The sequence below is a fragment of the Lissotriton helveticus genome, chromosome 8 (assembly GCF_964261635.1).
Source record: "Lissotriton helveticus chromosome 8, aLisHel1.1, whole genome shotgun sequence".
Classification (NCBI taxonomy): domain Eukaryota; kingdom Metazoa; phylum Chordata; class Amphibia; order Caudata; family Salamandridae; genus Lissotriton; species Lissotriton helveticus.
In genome coordinates this window covers 1,182,108,469-1,182,133,069 of record NC_136069.1, presented here as the reverse complement: position 1 = coordinate 1,182,133,069, position 24,601 = coordinate 1,182,108,469, and the positions used below count along the sequence as shown (strand labels likewise).

At 40.2% G+C, this 24,601-nt stretch overlaps 1 protein-coding gene across 5 annotated transcripts in view; it reads right to left on the bottom strand.

Moving 5' to 3' along the window:
* CDKL5 (cyclin dependent kinase like 5) overlaps window positions 1–24,601 on the bottom strand; it is a 1,214,907-nt gene that overhangs the window by 834,013 nt on the left and 356,293 nt on the right. For 4 of the 5 annotated variants that reach the window (XM_078658112.1, XM_078658115.1, XM_078658113.1 and 1 more), the window contains exon 3: window positions 11,530–11,751. In XM_078658112.1, coding sequence (XP_078514238.1) covers window positions 11,530–11,593 — 64 coding nt within the window. In that variant the 5' untranslated portion in view covers window positions 11,594–11,751. Of the gene's footprint in view, window positions 1–11,529; window positions 11,752–24,601 lie in introns of those variants that run through there. The other variant, XM_078658114.1, reaches the window with a different exon arrangement.

Here is a 24,601-nt window from a genome sequence, read left to right as displayed (position 1 = left end):
AGCAAAATACTGTAGTGATGAATTGGATGCGAAACAAAAGAAGTTAAAAGAAAAAGCTATGTGGGCACAGGTAAAAGTGGCTGAACAACAAATAGCAACTTTAGGAAATAAAAATGTTGATCAGAATCAAGGGAAATTTAAAAGTAATTATAATAAGCCAAAATTGATGGGAAATATTGAAGAGTTAAAACAGAAACTCCCATGTTTTAATTGCGGCGAAATTGGGCACTGGAAGCTCGAATGTAAGAATCCGCCCAGAATTTTTTTTAAAAATGCATCATTAAATCCACAGATGCAGAATGAGATAAATCAGCAGCAACAGCTACAGCGACAGGTAGTGATTCAGCAAAGTCAGATACCACAACCGCCACTTCCAAACTGTGTAAATGTGCAGAGATACAGGGCAGAAACAGGATTCAGCGGAGGTGAACAGGTAAATAGAGCGCCAAGAGTGAATGTGTCAAATGTTCATCTACAATATTGGATGAAAGAAGATGGAGGGAGTGAATCTGAGGATTACTTCTGACGGTGCCTGAGAGAGGAGGAAGAGTGTGTGCTTGGAGACACTCTTGAGGTAGATCAATCTGGTCCATTTGTAAATGGTAAAGTGAATGATGTAGAAATTACTTTCCTAGTGGATACAGGTGCAACCCGTTCTACTGTTAGATCAGTGGAAATAGAAAGCCTTCCTCTCTCTGGTGACAAAATCCAAGTAGTAGGTGTAGCTAATCAGCAAATAAAAACAGATTTAACAGAACCAGTTGAAGTCATGAAGACATGCATAGATTTGTAGTTTGTGACAGCAGTCCTGTGAATCTATTATGAAGGGATATCCTCTGTAAGATGAATTGTAAAATATATTGCTCACCGGATGGTATAGAGCTTCAAACTCCAGAGGAAGATGGACTTTACAAATTAACAATGTTAATGGTTGAGGAAGAAGAAAGTAAATTATTTCCTGTGTTTGATAAGAATAATCTTCCTGAAGAATTAAAAGAGACAGTGAATGTAAAAATTTGGGATTTCACTGGAGATGAAATGGGTTTGATGAAAAATGTGGACCCAGTAAAGATATCAGTAAAACAAGGAGCAGATTATCCAAACATTCCTCAGTATAAAATGAAAGCAGAAGTGATTGAAGGTGTCACACCTGTAATAGACAAATTCATAAAACAAGGTGTTCTAAAAGAAATTGAGAGCAGTCCATGTAATTCACCAATTATGGGAATTAAAAAGCCAAATGGAACTTTCAGAATTGTTCAAGACCTGAGAAAGGTTAATAAAATTGTTGTTCCATGTTGCCCAGTTGTACCAAATCCAGCGGTAATTTCATATCAGATTCCGCATGATGCAGAATGGTATACAGTTATTGATTTGTGTAATGCATTCTGTACTGTTCCATTGCATCCAGAAAGCCAACAAATTTTTGCGTTCCGGTTCAAAGAGAGTATCCTAGCATGGTGTCGAATCCCTCAAGGGTACACAGAAAGTCCATCTATTTTTAATCAGTTGCTAAAGAAATCTTTGGAAAATCTAGATTTACCTGGAAAATCTAGGTTAGTGCAGTATATTGATGATCTCCTTGTGGCTGCAAAAACAAGAGATAATTGTGTAACAGATACCATTACTCTTTTAAATCATCTGGCAGATGAGGGACATAAAGTGTCTCCTGCAAAATTACAGTTTTGCAAACAAGAAGTAAAATATCTTGGTCACAGAATTGCAAAGGGAGTTAGACAAGTGACAACAGAAAGAATAAAAATGATTCAGGCAATGCAACCTCCAAAAACACAGAGACAAGTTAGAATGTTTCTAGGAATGGTAGGTTATTGTCGTCAATGGATTAGTGGATTTTCAGTAATCGCAAAGCCACTGCAGAGACTGACAAAGGCAGACATAAAAAACCCGATTAGTTTAACAGAAACTGAATTAGAAGTTTTTGAACAGTTAAAGAAAAGTTTGTGTAAAGCTCCAGCATTGGGAATCCCTGATTATGAAAAAGAATTTGAGCTGTACTGCAGTGAAAGAGAAGGATGTGCATTATCAGTTCTGATCCAAAGACATGGAGGACTGAAAAAGCCAATAGCATATTTCTCAGCTGTTCTTGACCCTGTTGCAAAAGCATTACCAGGTTGCTTAAAAGCAGTAGCTGCAACAAGTGTAAGTTTGGAACAAAGTGAAGGAATAATATAGGGATTTCCTGTAAAAGTATATGTACCACACTCAGTTGAAATTCTCCTCACTAGAAGCAAAACACAGCATTTGACAAATAATAGGCTAACGAAATATGAAAAGGTTATCCTTGGTTCGGACAATGTTTCAATTGCGAGATGTGTGAATTTAAATCCTTCCACATTATTACCTGATGGTACTGAAACAGAAGTCAGGGATGAGATTGATCATGAATGCCTGGATGTATTAGAATATTGCACTAAACCTAGGCAAGACATAAAAGATGTCCCATTAGCTGAATCAGATTATGTTTTATTTGTTGATGGTTCATGCTTGAGAACAGAAGAAGGTGTTTTGAGTGCAGCATATTCAGTGTGCAGGGTTGCAGATGTAATTGAAGCTTCTTGTCTCAAAGGAATTCGTTCAGCTCAAGTAGCAGAATTCATTGCTTTGATTCGTGCATGTGAAAAGGGAAAAGAGTTAAAAATGACCTGATAGTTAATATGGTTATGATGTAGTCCATGACTATGGCCAGCTTTGGTCTCAAAGAGGTTATTTAACTTCTGCGGAATCACCAATCAGAAATGCACATTTGATCAAGAGATTAATTGACGGAATTCAGCTACCAGAGAAAATTGCAGTGGTGACGTGCACAGCACATAAAAAAGGAGAGGATTACATAACAAAGGAAAACTCATATGCTGACTCAATAGCAAAATTCTGTGCAAAACATAATGTGTACATTAATCGGGAAAAAGAAAATGAACATGTTTTGAACTCACTTATGCTAACATCTGTAGTTGAGACTTGGCAGGGAGTAAAACAGCTGCAAGATGAGGCAAATAATGATGAGAAAGACACATGGTTAAAAGCAGGATGCAGGCAGAGAGAAGAAGATGACATTTGGGTTTACAAAGATGACAGACCAGTAGTGCCAGACAGCATGATCTCTGACATGGCACGCATGTATCATGGTCCAGGACATATTGGAAGAGATTCAATGATTAGATTGTTTAGACAAACATGGTACAATCCAAAATTCAGAATAATTGCAGAATCTTTTTGTCAGAGGTGTTTGATCTGTCAGCAGATCAATCCAAACAGAAAAACAGTTGTGCGCATGGGAACCATAGGACGGGAGGGTGGTCCATTTACCAGAATACAGCTTGACTTCATTGACATGCCACCTCACAACAAACTCAGATATGTCTTGGTGATAATATGTCTGTTTTCAAGATGGGTGGAAGCATTCCCAACACGTCACAATGATTCAGTTACTGTGGCAAAATTGCTTTTGAGAGAAATCATACCAAGGTATGGATTTCCAGTGACGGTCGAGACTGACTGGCACACATTCTGAAAACAGATTGCTAAAATTGATTTGTGAAGCACTGGATATAAAGCAAAAATTACATTGTGCTTACAGACCAGAAGCATCAGGTGTTGTTGAGCAAGTGAATGGCACAATAAAAAAAACAGAATAGCAAAGATGTGTCTAGTGTCAGGAATGAAGTGGACTGACGCACTTCCACTTGTTTTGATGTCTTTGAGAAGCATTCCAGATAGAAAAACAGGTTTGAGCCCTCATGAGATCCTAATGGGCAGGGTCATGAGGCAAGCATTTGTTCCAGTTGATAAACAGTTGAGCATTAATGATAGCATCATTATGGATTACTGCAAAAATCAAACTGATGTGGTGACTTCTGTGTTCCATCAGATGGGAACTGAAGTAATTACAAAAGAGAAAGAACAAGCTCATGATCTGTTACCAGGAGACTGGGTGAGGACAAAAGTACATCGAAGAAGAATTTGCCTAGTACCAAGGTGGCAAAAGGCAAGACAGGTGATATTAATCACAACAAATGCAGTAAAGTGTAGGAGATTGAAGAGATGGATTCATGCTAGCCACGCCATACGTGTGCCAGCACCTGAGAATCCTGACGAAGGTGAAACAACAGCTGATTCAGATTCAGAAGAAGAACCTGACAGATATCCAGATCCTGAAGATCGACAAGAAAGTCGATATCTGGAAAATTTAAATGCGAATGAGGCATTGAATGAAGAAAATGAAGAGATTGTAATACAAGACTCTGAAAATGATGAAGATCTGCTAGATCAAGTGGTAGAAAAAGAATCTGAACAAAAAGAGATTCCAGATCAGGAGAGTATTGACAAGAAGATTGGAAGCTCTGGAAGAAGGAACGAAAATTCTGAAACCGGGGAATTGGAAGTAATTGAAGAAGAAGAAGAAGAAGAAGAAATTTCCAGTACCAGCTATAAGGATGATGTTCCTAACAGAGTGAAACTGCAGAGTAAAGAAGTACCTGGATCTAAAGCTGATAACACAGAAAGTAAAACAGATGAAAGTGGAGATGAATCAAAAGTGAAAAGATCAAGGAAAAGAGCTTGGAGAGTGGAGTATAATCTAGCTGAACCGAAAAAGAAATTATCAAGAAAAGGAGATAATTGGCCAAATGAAAACGAAGGCCTAAAATTTAAATTAGTGAATAAAACAAAAGAGCAGGTCAATGAGATCTCAAGTCAAAGGGAAGAAGACTCAAATAAGAAAAAACAAGCAGGACGAAAATTGAGGTGATAAACAGCAGAGCAAAAAGAGTAATAAAGCCAAATCAGAAGTACAAGTCACCTGAGTGGACCTACATTATAATTCCATAAGTAGTAGAAGTAAATAGTAGTCAAGTAAATTTAGATGATGCAAGTGATAATGATTGATTTTGCTCATTAAATGACACATGGTTGAAGAAATTATGTTAGGTGACACAAGGTCGAAGAAATTGTGTTAGCTGGAAAAACACATTGATGTATGACATAAGGTCGAAGAAAAGCTGTTAGAAAATAAAATTATCTATTAAAAAAAAAAAGGAGAGTATATTTAGTAATTTTTAATTTTTAATTTTTTTTCAAAGGCTCTTGTTTGAAAGTAAAGATGCCTTCTACTAATAATAATTCGAGATGCTCAATTTTCAAAAGATGTTGCAAATTGTCTTCAATATGTGTAATCCTGATAATCTTAGTTTGGTTAATTTTAGCTGTTATTTTTCCTTTTGGAATAGATAAAGAGATGTATAAAACTAACATGACTAGTAAAGTTGTGGTTAATCATGATAACGTCGATAAGACTGATAAAATCATTGTACATAAACCAGAGATTCATCAAGATAGATCTGTAGGTGATTTTTCTAGTAATACCTTTTCAAGACTTTTATCTGAATATGTTAAGGTGATGGATGTAAAAGATTGCTACATTTGTGTAAAGTTACCAACTTCTGTGTCTGAAGGTGTTACGTATAATATGCTTCCTCTTACTTATGGCATAACCTGTAGTGTAATAGCTAGTTTGTTTTATCAAACTGGATGTTTAGAATATTACTATTCAGATTTTGATGAGATGTTTGCAAATTTAAAAGTTGAAAATAGCTTGAATAAAGGGAAACATGCTAAACAGATGAGGGAATTTTTCCTAGTGACTAGTGAGCTAACTTATGAGTATGCTTTTAGAAATAATTTAACATGTAAATTGAGAACGGAAGAGAAAACATTCTTAAATATGGTGGAAGAGAGAAGGGCAATTTACAAGCGAAATGAGATGCTGAAACAAACCAAATCTAAATGTTGGCAGATTGAAGATGAACAACTCAATGGTAGAAATGAAAATGTTGCAATTCACATAGATAAACCTGTTAGTGGAAAATGTTGTATAAGAAGAGATAATACTTTGTTTGATAATTACTTTGTAGGTGCAAGTCAATGTGAAGATACTTATCGTATCATAGGGGGATGGGGATTTAAAGGAGGCAAAGATCCAATTTTTCCTGGAATCTATTTTGTTTGTGGGAATAAAGCTTATTACAATCTCCCTGACCACTGGTATGGAACATGTTATGTAGGTTTAGTTTTTCCCAAAAATGTTCATGTAGATAGAAATGCAAAGGGTTCATTTGAAATTGGCAATCACCTGAATAGATTCAGAAGGGAAAGCTTTTCAGAAATAATGGGAGACATATTTGGTGCATTAATACCTATGGTAGGAATAACCCTGAATGCAAACACAATTTGAAAAATGTCTGCAATTGTTGATAGATTGTCAACAGATACTGCTAGTGGATTTCAATTAGTGAACACAGAGCTTATTGCTAGGAGAACTATGGTAATGCAAAATCGTCTTGCTTTAGACATTTTGCTAACAAAAGAGGGTGGAGTCTGTGGAATTTTGCATGTTCAACATTGCTGTACAGTTATACCTGACAAAAGTCAGAATATAGAAATGTTTATTAAAAATATTACTGAATTACATAGTGAGATTGAACCTTTAGAAGATGAAAGTTTTTCAGAACGTTTAAGTAAAAGATTTGCAGCAATCAAACACTGGTTTCTAGAGATTGGTAGTTCAATCATAGGTAAAATAGTTTTTCCTTTGATAGTCATAGCTATAGTGATACTTTTGTTAAAAATTAGTTGCATGATACACAGGAGAAGAAAACATGTTATGGAAAAGAAAATAATTTACAAACTGAGAAAAGAAAAAGAAATAGAATTAGAAGAGTTTCGAAGAACTCCATATGAGAAATGCAGAAAAACAGATGAATCTAAAGTTTAGAAATACTAATATTAAGAAAGTCCAAAACATGTTCAAGGGTTGAAAATGTATACATTTTGGGTTTATTTTGGTGATTTAGAAATCACCAGATGAGGGAGTTGATGAAGCAAGGTGAAGAACAAAATTTTGTTCAAACTTGCGAAGCTAATCTCCCATAATAAGTAATTAAAACGAATAAGCATGTGTTGTAATTATTAATCAACTTAGTTTAAAAATGCATCCATCAGTACACGCGGGATAAACTAATGTGCTTTATGTTGCAAATGCGTAGAAAAATAATAAACTAACCTTGTCTATTGGCTTTGTCAATATTAAATGCGGCTGTTTAACTAATGGCATGTGCTTATTTTGTGTGCTTATGTTAGGTCTTTTCCGTGACAAAAAGCTCGTGGAGATTGTGCAGTTCAAAGAAGAAAAGTAATTATAATGCTGCTTGTATGTGTTTTTGCTAGGTAACATAATTAACGGGATTAATTAGTATTGGGGTGGGTAACAGAATGGGTCTCAATTCTTTAATTAATTGATGTCTTGTGTTTGTTTAATAATAGTTTCCAAAGTGAGGCCTAAAGGTGGTTCAGAAATATGGCTGACAGAGTTGCAGACGCAAAAGCTTGTCCAGAGTGAAGCCTTCGCACATGCGTAGCTGTGGAGATTTTTACCGCACTGTCATCGTTAATTGAAAAAGCTGTTCTTTGGTTGAATAGAACGTGCTCACAGAGAGAAGGCTCAAGGACAGGAACTTAAAGTGTCTGCCAAGGCTAGGAAGTCAATGTTTGAAACTCGAGGAAAAAGTAACTTTCTTGAGGAAGCCGAAAGATGTGGAAGTGAAAGACAAATAGGGCTTATGTAAAGCCTGGACTTGGTCAAGAAACAGAGATGAGCTAATATTTTTATCATGGACTGACACAGGACAGCCAATGGAAAGCTTGGATTCTCTTGAAAGAATGTAAAATGTAGAAAAGTTTAGTCAGAAAGAAAGGTATAAAACCTGACATTATGGGCAGGAAGGCGCCTCTCGCTTTCTGATTCCTAATTGACGTGACATGCTGTAGGACTTTTGGCGCACGTAAGTACAGCAGACTTTATATGATTTTTCGTTTCTAGGTGGAGTGAGAATTAGACAGGGAAATAGATTTAGGGAATGTAAACTGTTATTCTGCTAATTTTTATCTTTTTCTGAGCTTGCTTTGAGAGTGTCAGTTTATTAAATCATTTCCTTATTAAAATGCTGCTTTTTTTATTTGCTTATAAAATAAAGATTCTAAAACGTAAATGCTTTTTCTTTATGAAAAATAAAGTTAATAAAATTAGATTTGAAAAGACAAGCTGGTCTTGTTTATTCATGGTCTAGTTTCCATCAGTTGATCCAATCGCCTTAGTGGCCTAATTACAAATGATATAAGTTTAAAACCATGGTGAGAATTGATAAACTGCAGTTGTATATAATTATGTAAATAGTTTGTGAATAGTTTTGATTAATCAGGCCACATGATTCAGTTGCTCAGAAATGGTCTCGTTGGTTTATGGGCCTTTATATGTGATTCATGATTAATGGTGAGTATCATGGTGATAGGTAGTGTTTATGAGACAGTTTTTCAATCAGAGCGCTGGATCAATATGTAACGGAAAGTGCAACAAAGACGGGGAGACAGTACCAAAAAGAGCAAGGCAATATCCAAGGCGGGAGAGGACGTGGAATGGGGACAGAGAGCAATAAATGGGGAGAGACCGCAATCAAAGGGAAGACAGAGCAATAAACGGCAAGAGAAAGAAAGAGGATAAGAGAAACAACGTGGGGGCACGCAACAAAGAGGGACAGAGCAACAAAAGAGATAGTAACCCGAGCAGAGAGCAACAAAAAATGTAGGCAAAAACAAAAGTGCATGACAAACATAAACAGACTGAAACAAAAGACGTGACACAAAAGGGAAGACAAACAAAAGTTGTAGAGCAACGAATGGGGAACAAACAACAAAATGGAGTAATAAGCTAGAACAACAACAACATGGTAGAGAAAGTAGCAAAGGAGGATACAACAAAGAGGAGTACAGAGCAACAAAGGGTGAGGACAGCATCAAAGAGTTAGGGGGGTTTCTGTGGTGTGAATAAAGGGGAACCACACAGTATTTAATGAGGGTGAATGGAAAGAGACTTCTTCACAGAAAAAAGCATTTCCCATGGCATCATATTTATGCAAGCAGACGTTTACCAATGGGGGGGAAACTACACGTTTCAGTAAGAATGCCTTTGTTTTCGTCCATAGTCCAAGGCTCCTTTGGAAAAGTGCTCCAAAAGGAGTTCTAATCCTGCAAATATGTGACCGTAAATGCCCAATAGGGATAGCGCTATTTCATGCGAGGCATATTTCAGGCAGCATGAAAAATTGGCAAAAACTATACAGAAAATAAATATTTGTCTTTTCATATTTGGAAACTATCTCAATTAGTACTATACATTTGTAAATCCTTGTTTGAAGAATAGAAAGAAATATTTACAATCATAGATGGTGAACTGCGATTAGCGGGTGTTTTTCACTGAGGTATTGTAAGAACAGATAAACAACTAGAACAAAACTTGAGTTCCCTATGATTTCACTCAGAACCCCGAGATGAAAAACATCTCCATTATTCGCAGTTACCTCATCAATAATTCTATGTTATGTATGGCCCAACCGACCCATTCTTCTCAAACTTAGATAAGCAGCAGGGTTAGAGGAGTTATGTGGGAGCCATGCATAACAAGGAGTCCTGCCACTCCCCATACAAAAATGAAAATCTTACCTGACAACCTGCTACCCTCATACACCACCTTCATTGTTAACTCTACCTTCCCAAATACATTAAAATAATAACATCGGACCTCCTGCCTGCCTGTCTCCAAAGAGAACGGACAGAGAGGCTGTGAGAGCCACTGTCAGTGCAGTATGCTCCCTAAGGTCTTGGGTGGCCTTCAGGTTCATCCTGATCCAGTCTTCAAATGATTTGGAGTCATGCGAGGAGCCTAAACATGAGAGACATACATGGTAGGGTTCAATCCCCAACATCTGCTTTTGGCACTCTCTGCAGGGTTTAAATCCTGTAGTTATAGAGGGAGACACTGTAAAAGTTACAGTGTTGGCAAAATCATGTTCTGTCAAGTGACAAAAAATGAGGGAGGTAGCTCCGGATCTGCATTGGAAGACACAGAAAGGCAGGAACTGAAGTCAGAGTGCAGGATGGCAGCTTAAATATGGCTCCAGCGTCATTTCCTGGGTGAGGCAGAGTTGACATGGCATCGAAGTACTACACCACCTAGTAGTCTACTAGAAAATTGTTGAGAACAATCTACTGATACAGCCTAGTGCCTGGAGGTATTCACAAAGTGAGTAATCTGTCGTTAGAAGTATTCATTAGAAAGAAAATTGTGTGAAAGGATGAGGTGACACAATGGAGGGAGTGAAGGAAAAAGTAATCGAGATGGAGGAGTAAAGTAAGAGTGAGTTTAATGCAAAGGAAATCAGGAAATCAGACACACAGTCGCAATAGAAACAGATGACGTTTTTTAGGGCGGTAATGCTTTCTTTTCTCAATATTACAAACCAATACAAGCTGAACTAAGTAGGAAAATGTTTTACATGATTTAGTCTCTATACATCTCAATATTTAATCTCTTGCAAAATAGACTTCACTGATCTAAAAGTTCTGTAAAAAGCACAATTGTGAACCTTTCATTGATCCTCTATAAAAAAAAAAACATTCGAAATACAACTCTTAACTGAAAGTAATAACCCTTTCTGCACTAAACAACAAACACTTCAGGATTTATCTATTTTTAAATCATGGTCACTATTCATACATGTTTGTTTAAAAACACAAAGGGTGTGGTCTGCTTGTTTTCCTAGTCAACACGCCAAGTGAGAACATATAATACTGCGTTTGATGGCCTAGTTCGCTTCTGATTCGGGGTAGACCTAATGCAAGAAATGTTCAAAAGTAATAAAAAAAAAATCTGCTGTTTGGAGTACGTTTGTAAAATGATTGGGTTTCTAAGAGCTACCAATGAGTAACTATATGGATTATAGTTTAAGCAAAATTCTGGAGATCATGCAATCGCAAAGAAATGTTATACCAGAACTATTAAAACGTGTATTTAGACAAAAGGGCATTTTGGAACTTATTCACCTAACGATGAATGTAACCGTTACTCAAAATAGATAAATAACTCCCTTCAAATGAGCAGTTGAGCCCACATTTTGGGGCAGAAAATATCGAAAAAAGGAAAGTAAAAAAAAGGGTACCACTATGCTGTCTGAGACAAAGGTTTGTATTGTAGAATCACAGAGTGAGGACCCACCTGACTTTTAGGCCAGACTATCTTACATGCAGTATCTGTAGTATCCCTCATCATTATCACTAACCACCTTCCGAACACCTCTGTTCCATCCCATCAGCCTGGAGCCATAAGTAGAACGCTCTCTTTCTGGAATACAAGTACGCTATTAACATGACGAACTGACTATAAGAACAAAATGCACTAGTTTTCCTATACAAGGTGAACTGAAACTCAACACTCTGAAATACTCGTGTGCCAGGCCCGTGATTTACTACAAAATTGAAATAAAAAAAGTTGAAAAACATGCATTTCCTTGATGCCTACACAGGTTCATTCTATTGATACCCACTGAGACAATTCATTCCTTAAAAACAAATCAATATGCTTAATGTTTCAGTCAAAAACCCTATTCTTATGGAGTCACTTACCTTCACCAACAACCCCAAGGACCTCAAATTTATTCATCACATTACCAATGTTAGGAATCTTCATGAAGACAAATCCCTGTCGTGATGAAATCCACCAGGCATGGCAGAGGAAAGATGGTGTAGAAAATGCAAACAGCCAGATTTGAAGACTTAAATTTGGAAATCCACAGATGCAGATCGACGCGGCTTCATTTTTTGTCTAGATCCCAATCATCGGGAATCCTGGGGAGAAAGGAATGGTCCAGTTAATGCTGGCATAGCACAATTCATCTTAATGCTATTCAAGTGCATCAAAGACACAATCACATCATTACATCCTCACGAAATACTGAATGTTAACATCCACTCTTGTGTAAAGTCTGAAGATCTACATTTGCATAACATGAGGTACCTTTAGCAAGGAGACACATTCAGCAAATAATATGAGCAATTGGTGAGATCAGATTTTAAGCTGGCACACATTTATCTTATTTGTGCTACTTATAAATGGCATAGTTATGACATCTACAAGAGACGTTTTCAGGTGCCAGTTGTAACCTAAATGCATAATCACTTTGCAGCTCAATTTTCGAGACTATTCTAGAACAAGCATTCTAAAAAAAACTCTGATCATGGTCAAAAACCCACTTTTTAATAATTTTTTTCTAGGTCTGGCCTAGAAATATCGCTGATGTGTTCTCAGTCACACGTTTTCCCAAGCAAAATCGTAATAAAAAAATAATTATATATATATATATATATATATATATATATATATATATATATATATATATATATATATATATATATATATATATATATATCACTGGGACTTTCGTTCTGCCCTTTTCATCCATTCAATTGTATTTCACACTTCACCCACTGGATCTCCTGCACTGTGAGGGACAGCATTTTATCTAATCACATGCATACAGTCATTTGAAAAGAAGGGCATTTCAGTGCCATGGTTTGTATGCCCGGGCTTCTGGTCCACTCCCTTGGTTGTTTTTATAGTTTTTGGTAATTATATTCCCATATTGCTTATGTTTGCAAAAGAAAAACCACATTTATCAATTGTCAAGGCCCGACTTACTGGTTTTGCCAGTACATGAATTATTAGGAATGTCAAATTAATCACTATGGCTAAATTGTGCCTTACATAGACCATCGCTCTGCAAGAAAAAGTTGAATAGCTGGATGTCAGACAAAATTTAAGGGAGCATAGATCGGCACATGATGGGTTATATAACCAACATGCACCACTATACCATACTGCACAACAGAATACAGAGCAACAATATGGATATATGTGGTGATCAGACATTTATATCCAATATCGCAAGGGTGCGCTTGATGAAGGACACTTTAAAAATATTACACATTTAATTAATATCTAAAAATTGCTCATTATCGATTGAATTCATGCCACCAAATATTTAGGTATATTTTAGCATGAGACCAGTTTACGTAAAACCCCAAAAACAATTGGTGTGGTCACGGATCTCCAAAAAGTAATAATCCAGACCAAACTTCTCAGCCAATACACCACCTTCAAAAAAACAAAGGAAGCCGCAGAAGTATTTTTACCCTGGTTAGGAACAGCCTGACTCACTAGGCACATCAAGCTACAGGACTCGGGTATGACTCCACCCTTACCACCCAGAGCATCTCAGTGAAGAAAACAAAAATTGATGAATGGAAATTCTTGGATCAGCCTTAATCACTGGTGAGAACTCCTCCTAACCTGCCAATATTATTTTACTTCTCTCTACCAACAAACTATAGACAAGCAATCTCGCACTTTTTCTCTCAATATGACGTCACCTCACAGTCTGTTTTAGAGCAGGAATACATCTATTACTATTTTACATGTAGTTGATTCTTGACTATATTAGCACAAACAACAAAGATGAAATGCTAGCCCAAGCAATTACCTGCGTTTAAGACTAAAGAGTGTATTTTCCTCAATCACAGTTTGGTTTTCGCAGTGAGTTACCTTAGGTGGGATGAGAAGCCCCAGCTGCGGGTTCTGTAGCTGGCAGTTGCTGAACCCAAAGAAGAGGCTCAGTAAGGTCAATGCTATACCATAGTGCAAAAACATGTAGGGAGGTCTATATTCTAGAGAACTTGCCTTAACAAAACGCTGTACTGACATTGTTGGGTCAGACCAAGATTGATCTAAATAAGGCTGCACTCCCTGTCAGCAGCAGCACAGACAAGCAAAATTCTACCCAAAGTACATGTTATTATTAGGAATGTCAAATGAATCTCTATGGCTAAGCTGTGACTTACATAGACCATCGCTCTGCAAGAAAAAGTTGAATAGCTGGATGTCAGAGAGAATTTAAGGGAGCATAGATCGGCATAAGTTGGGTTATATAACCAACATGCACCACTATACCATACTGCACAACAGAATACAGAGCAACAATATGGATATATGTGGTGATCAGACATTTATACCCAATATCGCAAGGGTGTGCTTGATGAAGGACACTCTCAAAATATTACACCTTTAATTTATATCTAAAAATTGCTCATTATAGATTGAATTCATGCCACCAAATATGTAGGTATATTTTAGCATGGGACCAGTTTACGTACAACCCCAAAAACAATTGGTCTGGTCACGGAGCTCCAAAAAGTAGTAATCCAGCCCAAATTTCTCAGCCATTACGCCACCTTCACAAAAAACAAAGGAAGCCGCAGAAGCATTTTTACCCTGGTTAGGAACAGCCTGACTCACTAGGCACATCAAGCTACAGGACTCGGGTATGACTCCATCCTTACCACCCAGAGCATCTCAGTGAAGAAAACAAAAATTGATGAAGGGAAATTTTTGGATCAGCCTTAAACACTGGTGAGAGCTCCTCCTAACCTGCCATTATTGTTTTACTTCTCTCTACCAACAAACTATAGACAAGCAATCTCGCCCTTTTCCTCTCAATATGACGTCAAAGCGCAATCTGTTCTGGACTGCTCCTTTTAGAGCAGGGATACATCTATTACTATTTTACATGTAGTTGATTCTTGACTATATTAGCACAAACAAAAATTACCTGCGTTTAACACTAAAGAGAACATTCTCCTCAATCAAGGTTTGGTTTTCGCAGTGAGTTACCTTAGGTGGGATGAGAAGCCCCAGCTGCGGGTTTTGTAGCTGGCAGTTGCTGAACCCGAAGACAAGGCTCAGTAAGATCAATGCTATGCCATAGTGCAAAAACATGTAGGGAGGTCTATATTCTAGTGAACATGCCCTAGCAAAACGCTGTACTGACGTTGTTGGGTCAGACCAAGATTGATCTAAATAAGGTCGCACTCGCGGTCAGCAGCAGCACAAACAAGCAAACTTCTACCCAAAGTACATGTTATTATTATGAATGTCAAATGAATCGCTATGTCTAAACTGTGCCTTACATAGACCATCGCTCTGCAAGAAAAGGTGGAATAGCTGGATGTCAGAGAGAATTTAAGGGAGCATCGGCAGGCACATGTTGGGTTATATAACCAACATGCACCACTATACCATACTGCACAACAGTACAGAGCAACAATATGGATATACGTGGTGATCAGACATTTATATCCAAATATTCTAACACAAGTACTTACCAATGGTTAAGGGTCATTCATGGAAATAGAAATGGCAAAGGGGAGCCTTGCGATGCCACAACTTCAACTCTACACTAGCCCCCAAACTACAAGCATTTGCAATGCAATAGGTCTTGCATTTGCGAGAGTTTGAGCTATTTTTATTGTAAATGACATTGCCTTTTATTTATGTTTGTTTTTGAACCATAAATAAAAGCCATTGTCATTTACAATGCCAATAGGTCAAACTCCCGTAAATGCGAGACCTATTGCATTGCAAATGCTTGTTGATACCAAAAAGCCCTTTCAACCGCGCATACTGGCTCTTTTAACGTTACTCACAAGAACAAACAAATACAGGTAAAGCAGGAGATGGCTTAGTGTTACTAAAAACACAATCCTCCAGCTCTGGAATTATAATCAACTGAGTGGCAGAACTTAAATCCCAATGGCAGGAGTCAGGAGGCCTCACAAGGAACATATTAACCTGTAATAATGTGCTACAATCTGTTGGAGGAATATGGTTAAAGACCAGTGTGCACACGGATGAGAGGCATGTGAGTCTAGGACAGTGTCTCCTATGAATGAGCAGTGCGGACCCTGAGTAACAGTCTCTTAATCATGCAGTTTTGCCATCTGCACTAGTCCTGTTATCATCAGCACTATTCTTATTGTTGCCATCGGCACTAGTTTCGTTGACATCGGCACTAGTCTCATTGTTATCATCAGCCCTATTTTCGTTGTTGTCATTAGTGTTGTCATCAGCACTAGTCTCATTGTTGTCATCAGCGCTATTTTCACTGTTCTCGTTAGCACTAGTCCCACTGTTATCATCAGAGCTATAGTCATTGTTATAATCAGTGCTATTCTCATTGTTGTCATGAGCACTAGTCACATTGTTATCATTGTTATCATCACCACTAGTCCCGTTGGTATAATCAGGGCTATTCTCATTGTTGTCATGGGCACTAGTCGCATGGTTATCAGTGCTATTCTCATTGCTGCCATGAGCAAACGTCCCATTGTTATCATCAGTTCTATTATCATTGTTGGCTTCAGCACTAGTCCCATTGTTATCATCAGTGCTATTCTCATTTTTGGCATTGGCACTAGTCTCATTGTCATCATCAGTGCTATTCTCATTGTTGGCATCGGCACTAGTCCCACTGTTATTATCAGTGTTATTCTCGTTGTTGGCCTCGGCACTAGTCCCATTGGTATCATCAGCGCTATTCTCATTGTTGTCATGGGCACTAGTTCCATGCTTATCAGTGCTATTCTTATTGTTGGCATCGGCACTAGTCCCATTGCTATCATCAGTGCTATTTTAATTGTTGGCATCAGCACTAGTCCCATTGGGTATCATCAGCGCTATTCTCATTGTTGTCATGGGCACTAGTCCCATGGTTATCAGTGCTATTCTCATTGCTGTCATGAGCAATAGTCCCATTGTTATCATCAGTGCTATTCTAATGGTTGGCATCGGCACTAGTCCCATTGTTATCATCAGTGCTATCCTCATTGTTGGCATCGGCACTAGTCCCATTGTTATCATCAGTGCTATCCTCATTCTTGTCAGGAGCACTAGTCCCATTGGTATCATCAGCGCTATTCTCATTGTTGTCATGGGCACTAGTCCAATGATTATCAGTGCTATTTTCATTGTTGTCATGGGCACTAGTCCTATTGTTATAATCAGTGCTATTCTCATTGTTAGCATCGGCACTAGTTCCATTGTTATCATCAGTGTTATTCTCATTGTTCGCATCGGCACTAGTCCCATTGGTATCATCAGGGCTATTCTCCTTGTTGGCATCGGCACTACTTCCATTGGTATCATCAGTGCTATTCTCATTGTTGGCATCGGCACTAGTCCAATTGGTACATCAGCCTGTTCTCATTGTTGTCATGGGTACTAGTCCCATGGTTATCATCAGTGCTATTCTCATTGTTGTCATGGGTACTAGTCCCATTGGTATCATCAGTGCTATTCTCATTGTTGGCATCGGCACTAGTCACATTGGTATCATCAGCGCTATTCTCATTGTTGTCATGGGCACTAGTTCCATGCTTATCAGTGCTATTCTCATTGTTGGCATCGGCACTACGCCCATTGTTATCATCAGTGGTATTCTCATTGTTGGCATCAGCACTAGTCCCATTGTTATCATCAGTGCTATTCTCATTATTGGCATCTGCACTAGTCCCACTGTTATCATCAGTGCTATGCTCATGGCTGGCATCGGCACTAGTCCCATTGTTATCATCAGTGCTATTCTCATGGTTGGCATCGGCACTAGTCCCGTTGTTATCAACAGTGCTATCCTCATTCTTGGCATCAGCACTAGTCCTATTGTTATCATCAGTGCTATCCTCATTGTTGTCAGGAGCACTAGTCCCATTGGTATCATCAGCGCTATTCTCATTGTTGTCATGGGCACTAGTCTCATGGTTATCATTGTTATTCTCATTGTTGTCAAGGGCACTAGTACCATTGTTATCATCAGTGCTATTCTCGTTGTTGGAATCAGCACTAGTCCCATTGTAATCATCAGTGCTATTCTCATTGTTCGCATCGGCACTAGTCCCATTGGTATCATCAGCGCTATTCTCATTGTTGTCATGGGCACTAGTCCCATTGGTATCATCAGTGCTATTCTCATTACTGGCATTGGCACTAGTCCCATTGGTATCATCAATGCTATTGTCATGGTGGAGAAGTGTGGCTCAATGGTTAGAGCGGCAGACCCTGATGCACAGGTCTAGCCCGGGACCAGGGTTCAATTCCCGGGTCTTGGGCTCAAAATTCCACGGACCTGATAATTCTCGCCTCGGTGCCTATTCCAATCATGGAGTCCCACTCTGCACCTCTGGGCAATAGCTTGCTTAATCTCCACAACAGCCCCCACAACGCTAAGGATGCCTGGCCTCCACCTTGGGGGTGCCCAGGAGTGGACCCCTCACAGGGAAAGCCAGGATGGGTTCCACAGCGGTATTCGTACAAGTGCCTTGAGACCCTTGCGGATGAGTAGTGAGCTATACAAGTATCAATTTACATTGTTGGCATCGGCACTAGTCCCATTGGTATCATCAGCGCTATTCTCATTGTTGTCATGGGCACTAGTCCCATGGTTATCAGTGCTATTCTCATTGTTGTCATGGGCACTAGTCCCATTGTTATCATCAGCGCTATTCTCATTATTGGCATCGGCACTAATCCCATTGTTTTTTTTTTTTTATAAATCTTTTTATTGAAACATACATCAGCAATGCAGTACAGTGCGGAGGGTTATGCAGGCTACACATTACAGTACTCTTGGGTGGATGGATACATTAATTACATCATAGAGAGGAACATCATGGGGTTATAGGGTCATCATGTTCAACATTTCGAGGCGACACACAGATCTCCCCTCTATATACATTCCACGGAGTCCAGATACGGGACCATTTCCTAGGGCACCCCCTTGCCAAATTTACAGTTTTTTCTCTGAACATAAACCAATCAAGGCTCTGATCCCAAGCCTCCAAAGTGGGCAGTTGTGCTGCCCCCCACAATTGAGCGATGTTTTGTTTGGCCAACATGAACCCCAGTGTAACCCATTGTGTCTGAGAAGTGTTTAAATCTGTTGGCTCCCAAATGTTTAAAAGACACCATCTTGCCTCTGGACAAAGAGAGATGCGCAGCCCCTCACTGATTGTGTCACGGATCTGGAGCCAGTAAGGGCTAATATGTGTGCATTCCCAGATGGTGTGCATAAATGTTCCGGTGAGGCCGCAACCCTTCTTGCATTCGCCTGTGTCGGACCATCCCATGTGTACTAGCCGGGGCCCAGTTATGTAGATCCTGTGGAGGATTTTAAGCTTAACCAGTCTCAGACGTGCTGGAATAGCCACCTCTTTAAGGGAGGAAACTGCAGTTTGCCAATCCTCGTCATCTAGTTCTATCCCATCCTGTGTCCATTTATCCTGCAGTATCTGTAGAGGGTCTGCCATGTGGTTGATTAACTTCTTGTATATCAATGAGATTGTTTTGTCTGGGAGGTTAATGTCTAGAATTCTATCTTCCATGGGAGAGGGCTCCAGCGGATCGGAACCCCTAAGAAGCAGTGATTGGAGCGAGTGTGAGACATGGGCATAGCGAAAGTACTCGGTGTCTGCGAGCTCATATTCGCTCTGAAGCGTACTGAAGGACTTGACTCCCCCTCCTCCCCAGATATCCTTGATAGTAGAGATACCGATTAGGTCCCACCTATCGAAGCCCTTTGTTTTCCACAGATCACCCAATTGTTCCGAGTCCCAAAGAGGAGTGACCAAAGTCAATGTATGTCTCTAACCCAGTGAGTTGGTGGCGTTGTGCCAAATTTTAACAAAATGTTTTGTGGGGCCCGTTAAGGAAAATCTTTTAGGTCAGGAGTATAAAGCTCTGTAGTAGGTGCCTACCGGGAGGGGCTACTTATCCATAGCATAGCCCGGGTCGTCCACACGACCATATGTACAGTGATTAATGGCCGCCAGTTGAGAGGCCCAATAATATTTCTTAACATCTGGGAGGCTAATGCCTCCGTCGTACCAGTTTAGCATTAGTTTTTTTAGGGCAATTTGGGGTCTGCCATCCCACAATAAGTCCCTCTGTAGGCCTTCGATTTTCTTAAAATAATGAGACGGAACTAGATCTAAGGTGTTTTGAAGGGCATAGAGAAATCGTGGTAAGGCCATCATTTTGAATAGGGTGACCCTGCCCAGGAGTGAAATGGGGAGCATCTTCCAGCTAGCAATTTCACTTTTGAGTCTCCGAAGAGGGGGAAGAAGATTCTGGGCATAGCGGGCCGAGGGGTCCACTGAGATAAATATTCCCAGATACTTAAATCCGGCTGTGTTGATTTGTATTAGACAGTTCCGGGGTGGAAGAGGGGGGTCCCCACTTAGCACAAATAGTAGGGACTTTCCCCAATTGATGGAGAGGCCAAATAAAGTAATATGTTGTCTGTATCTGGTTCAGATTGAATACTCTCCATCCATCAACCAGCCCCATTGCCTCAAGAAAGTGAGGCAGCCACCGAGCCGATGGCCTCACCTCCCCCGGGGGGGGTAACCTATCCAACACACCCGAGACCACTGCATTAAAGTCACCCCCCAACACCAAGAGTCCCACTGGAATGATGAGTAAGACAGCGCCCAAGTTAGTGAACGTTGTGCCTTGTAGGCCCGGAGGGACATAAACGGACATGAGGGTAAGAATCCGGCCCTCCCACATCCCGGAGACACCGACGTATCTGCCTTGATCATCCGCCCACGTGGAATTCACCGCTAGAGGAAATGCATTTCTTGTCATAATACATACCCCCCTGGAACCCGACGTGAACCTGGAATGTGCAATCATTTTGTATCCTCCCTGTGCATCGCCTTACATAGGTTCCCAACCAGGTGCGTTTCCTGGAGCATAACCACATCCGGAGCATGCCTCTTAATGCACTGGAGAACAACACTTCTTTTGATGTTGTCCCCCACCCATTTACATTCCAGCTCAAGACTTTAACGCTTTTATCCCCATCACATCTGTCATGCAAGTAACAAAGCCAAATACCCTCCGTATTTACCTCACCCGTTAGTTTCCCATGTTTGCAATCATATACTGTGCCGATGTAGGTAAAGAAGCACCAAACAATAAAACAAAACAGCCCAACCCAACAACCCCACTCCCTGCTGCCCTGCACTCTGGGCTTAAAACTGCCCATGAAAAACTTGCAGAGTGCCTGTCGCCCCAAAGAGGAGTTCAAAGAAAGAAAGAGGGGAAAAGAAAATAGATCGCTCCGCGTCCCTGCCCCTAATCATGGTGCTTGTACTGTCCCTAATAGGTGGATAGTCTAAGACCCCACTCAATCCTCAAGCCCTATCTGGAAACATTTGTGCCCAACCCCCCGGCTCACCACGCCCCCAATTACTCAGTGTCAATCTGCCATGTTCCGAGTCCTTATCTCAGGAAGTTCGAGTTTCGGCCTGTCTCCGGCGTTGCGATCTGTAGGCCCCTTAGCACCAAGATACTCAATCCACTCTGCCACAGCCTCCGGTTGGTCGAAGAACCATGCTCTCCCCTCCGCCTCAACCCGGAGGCGCGCCGGGAACACCATTGAGTACTTCGGGCCCCGTTCCCTCAGGTCGCGTTTCACAGCGAGGAATAACCGCCTCTGTTTCTGTACTCTGCGTGAAATCCGGAAAGAAGGAAATGTCCGCGTTTTCGTAGTGAAGGGGGGCTCCTCCTCTGGCGTTCTGGAGAATCACATCTCTGTCCTGAAAGTTTAGGACCCGAGCCAGTATGGGCCGCAGGGGATCGCCTGGGACCCTGTGAGCACGCTCAATAACGAAGAACTTACTAAGGCCTTTGGGTTGGAGGTGTTTGAGGATAAGGTCCTCAATGATGAGGTCTGGGGATTGCCCCTCTGCCTTCTCAGGAACTCTCAAGACGCTGAGGTTATTGCGCCGAAGCCGGCCTTCATAGTCATCTAACTTAATATCCGCGAGGGTGAGAGAGTCCTGAAGTTCACGGACCTCCCTCTGTAGCTGCGAGACGTCATCGACGAGACTAGAGGTTGTGATTTCAACCTGCGTGACTTTCTCGTTTAGTTTTCCAAGATCGTCCCTAATAAGGTTGACAAATCAGCACTAGTCCCATAGGTATCATCAGTGCTATTCTCATTGTTGGCATCGGCACTCGTCCCATTGTTATCATCAGCGCTATTCTCATTGTTGGCATCGGCACTAGTCCTATTGGTATCACCATTGCTATTCTTATTGTTCGCATCGGCGCTAGTCCCATTGTTATCATCAGTGCGATTCTCATTGTTGTCAGGAGCACTAGTCCCATTGTTATCATCAGTGGTATTCTAATTGTTGTCAGGAGCACTAGTCCCATTGGTATCATCAGCGCTATTTTAATTGTCATCAGCACTAGTCCCATTGCTGTCATCAAGGTTACTCCCATTCACTTAGAACAGGTCTTGAAAACACTGAAATGTGGTGCCTGTTGCGGTTACTGTTGTCTTCCTGCAGATTTTGAAAAGCCCTTGCTGTTGACTTTACTTAAAGAGCAGATCTGCCTACCGAAGAATCGGACACAGTTTGGGTATCTGCTACAGGTGATTCTGGAAGGAAGCCAGGCGCTGACCAAATTAACCTCCATGGGTGACAATGTTTATGCTACAAATGTTGCCTGCTGTGAAGCTTAACCATTTCACCATCTGCCAACCACATAAAAATATGTAGACTTTATTTTATAAACATTGCTATCCTGGGAGGTGTGAAAGTGGCGCCGAACAAAACACGACTTCTTTCATTTAGTTGCTTCCCTGAGAAATGGATCCCAAAAAAAAAAAAGAACAAGCCCGCGAGTGGTGTGCGCGCGCGTGCCACTGCGAACCATGTGGTTTCAATTATCGCGCCCGTGTCTGGGCACTATAATTGAAACCACATGACGGCCGGTGCACGTAAAAGACACCAATAGGCCATGGGCGGAGTAATACGCCCGCCTTTGGCCTATTGTGTGCTCTCTTGGTAAAAAGCATGCAAAGCCCAATAGCGTGCCACAAAAGGAAAAGCACACATTTGTGCGTGTGTCATTCCTAGGTCAGCTTCTGAAACCCCATTTTTACCTACTAAATGTCTTGCGCTGCGCACTGCAATGCTAGGCGTGAGACCTAAATATGAATGTGAAGTGAAGGGTTAGTTGAAAAGAATGTTATTTTAATGTTAGATCTTTGGAGGTGTTTAACGGCTTTATTTTACTGGCATGTCACGCGTGAATCATTTTCTATTGCTCCTCGAACTAGCATTGCTTCAGTAAATTGGAAATGTAATCCAATGGAAAGCCTGGTCTCAGTTTCTTCCTTAGCAATAATTAATCAATATCTGAACATAAAAGGAGGGCCCATTGATGCCTGCACATCGTAGACAGAATATTAGAAATATTTTTACATCCATAGAAGGAATGTGCATGAACACAGCATAACCAATAAAACCCTTCTTCTGAACAACAGGCAAACTATTTCCTTTCACTGTTTGTAATCAAACGATAAGATCCAGAATTTGAACCTCGCTGCTTTCAGAAAACATGTTTCTGTTTTAAAAAGTATATTTTTCGTGCACAATAATACATATAAGGTTATATGGGGATTCAATAAAGCTGTCTTGGGGGGCACGGTGACGTTTAAGAGCCTCTCGGCCTTCGGACACGTGGTTTACTTTGCTACAAGTATCCCTCTGTGGCATTATTGAACCACTATTCACAGTAACCCACTATGTATCTTCTAATCCAGTGCTTTCCAAACTCGAGCCGATTTTGGGTGAGTCGTAAAAGTTCAAGCAATGAATAAAGACGTCTCGGAGGAAGAAAAGTCAAGCGAATTATGTGGCAATCTTGCTGGGGTACATGAAGTGTGAAAGGAAAGGTTGTGGGATGCAATTTTTTCTTAACACACAACAAAAAGTAAATACATGTTAATTAACAATACACACTCAGCAGTTATGAAAGCAAATATAAAGCACATTTTTGTATAATTCTGAAGTGTGATAGAAACAAAGATTTGAATAGGATCACAACAAATCAAGGCCCTTGATGCACGCATAATGGTAGGTGGGTTGCAAAAGTTTGTCGTACTAAAAAGGGGGTAATTGTTCTAAATAGTGTGGGAAGCACTGCTCTAATCCTACTGTATACATACATCTAAGCCTCGCTTTGCTCATCTTTAAAAACATTTAAATGTTTAGAAATAGGCATTAAGAAACTGACCATTTGCTTTCACAAATAGTCAACCAGTGAGTCTGTAATTAAATATCTACTCAACTAAAACCTGCCATTAGCTGGTGAGAGCTCCCATCTCCGCTCGTCGGGACACCTCAAAGTTTTCTTTACTGTTTCCTAGTGTCTGGTTTTCTGTTTATCTTATATAACAGTACGATGGTAGGTGATACATGAATCAAACATTTGTAAGTTGCTACGGCAATATCACCTGTTATGGTATTGCCTGAACTAGACAGAAAATGGGCATGTAATTAAACTACAACCTAGCAATGCTCATTAGATTTTCATGTTATCTGATAGGCAATAACTGCTCTGTCAAGATATGTCATATGTCAAATGTATCAACCAATCAACACCTTCCTACCTGCATCACTGATTATGCAATTATGTTGTTGCTTTCTCTTTTTTACTTACATGCTAAATAACAATTATTTGAAAGGAAAAGAAATCCTGCAATTAGGGCGCCTGGCGCAGACTTCATATAGTTGCACGGATGCAGGGGAACTTGGCACAATTTCTGCACAGAATGACCAATGCATAACTGACATTTGCACAGGGAAGTAGCGTCCACTGTGCAGCAGGCGCAGTAGCATCAGTGGCAAGGGACCCCTGATTATTGCTGTATTTTCGAAATCAAATAGCATTCAGGGGGGCATTCCTTCCTTGCACTAAGGCACATGACACACTGGCTATGCTACTGCACGT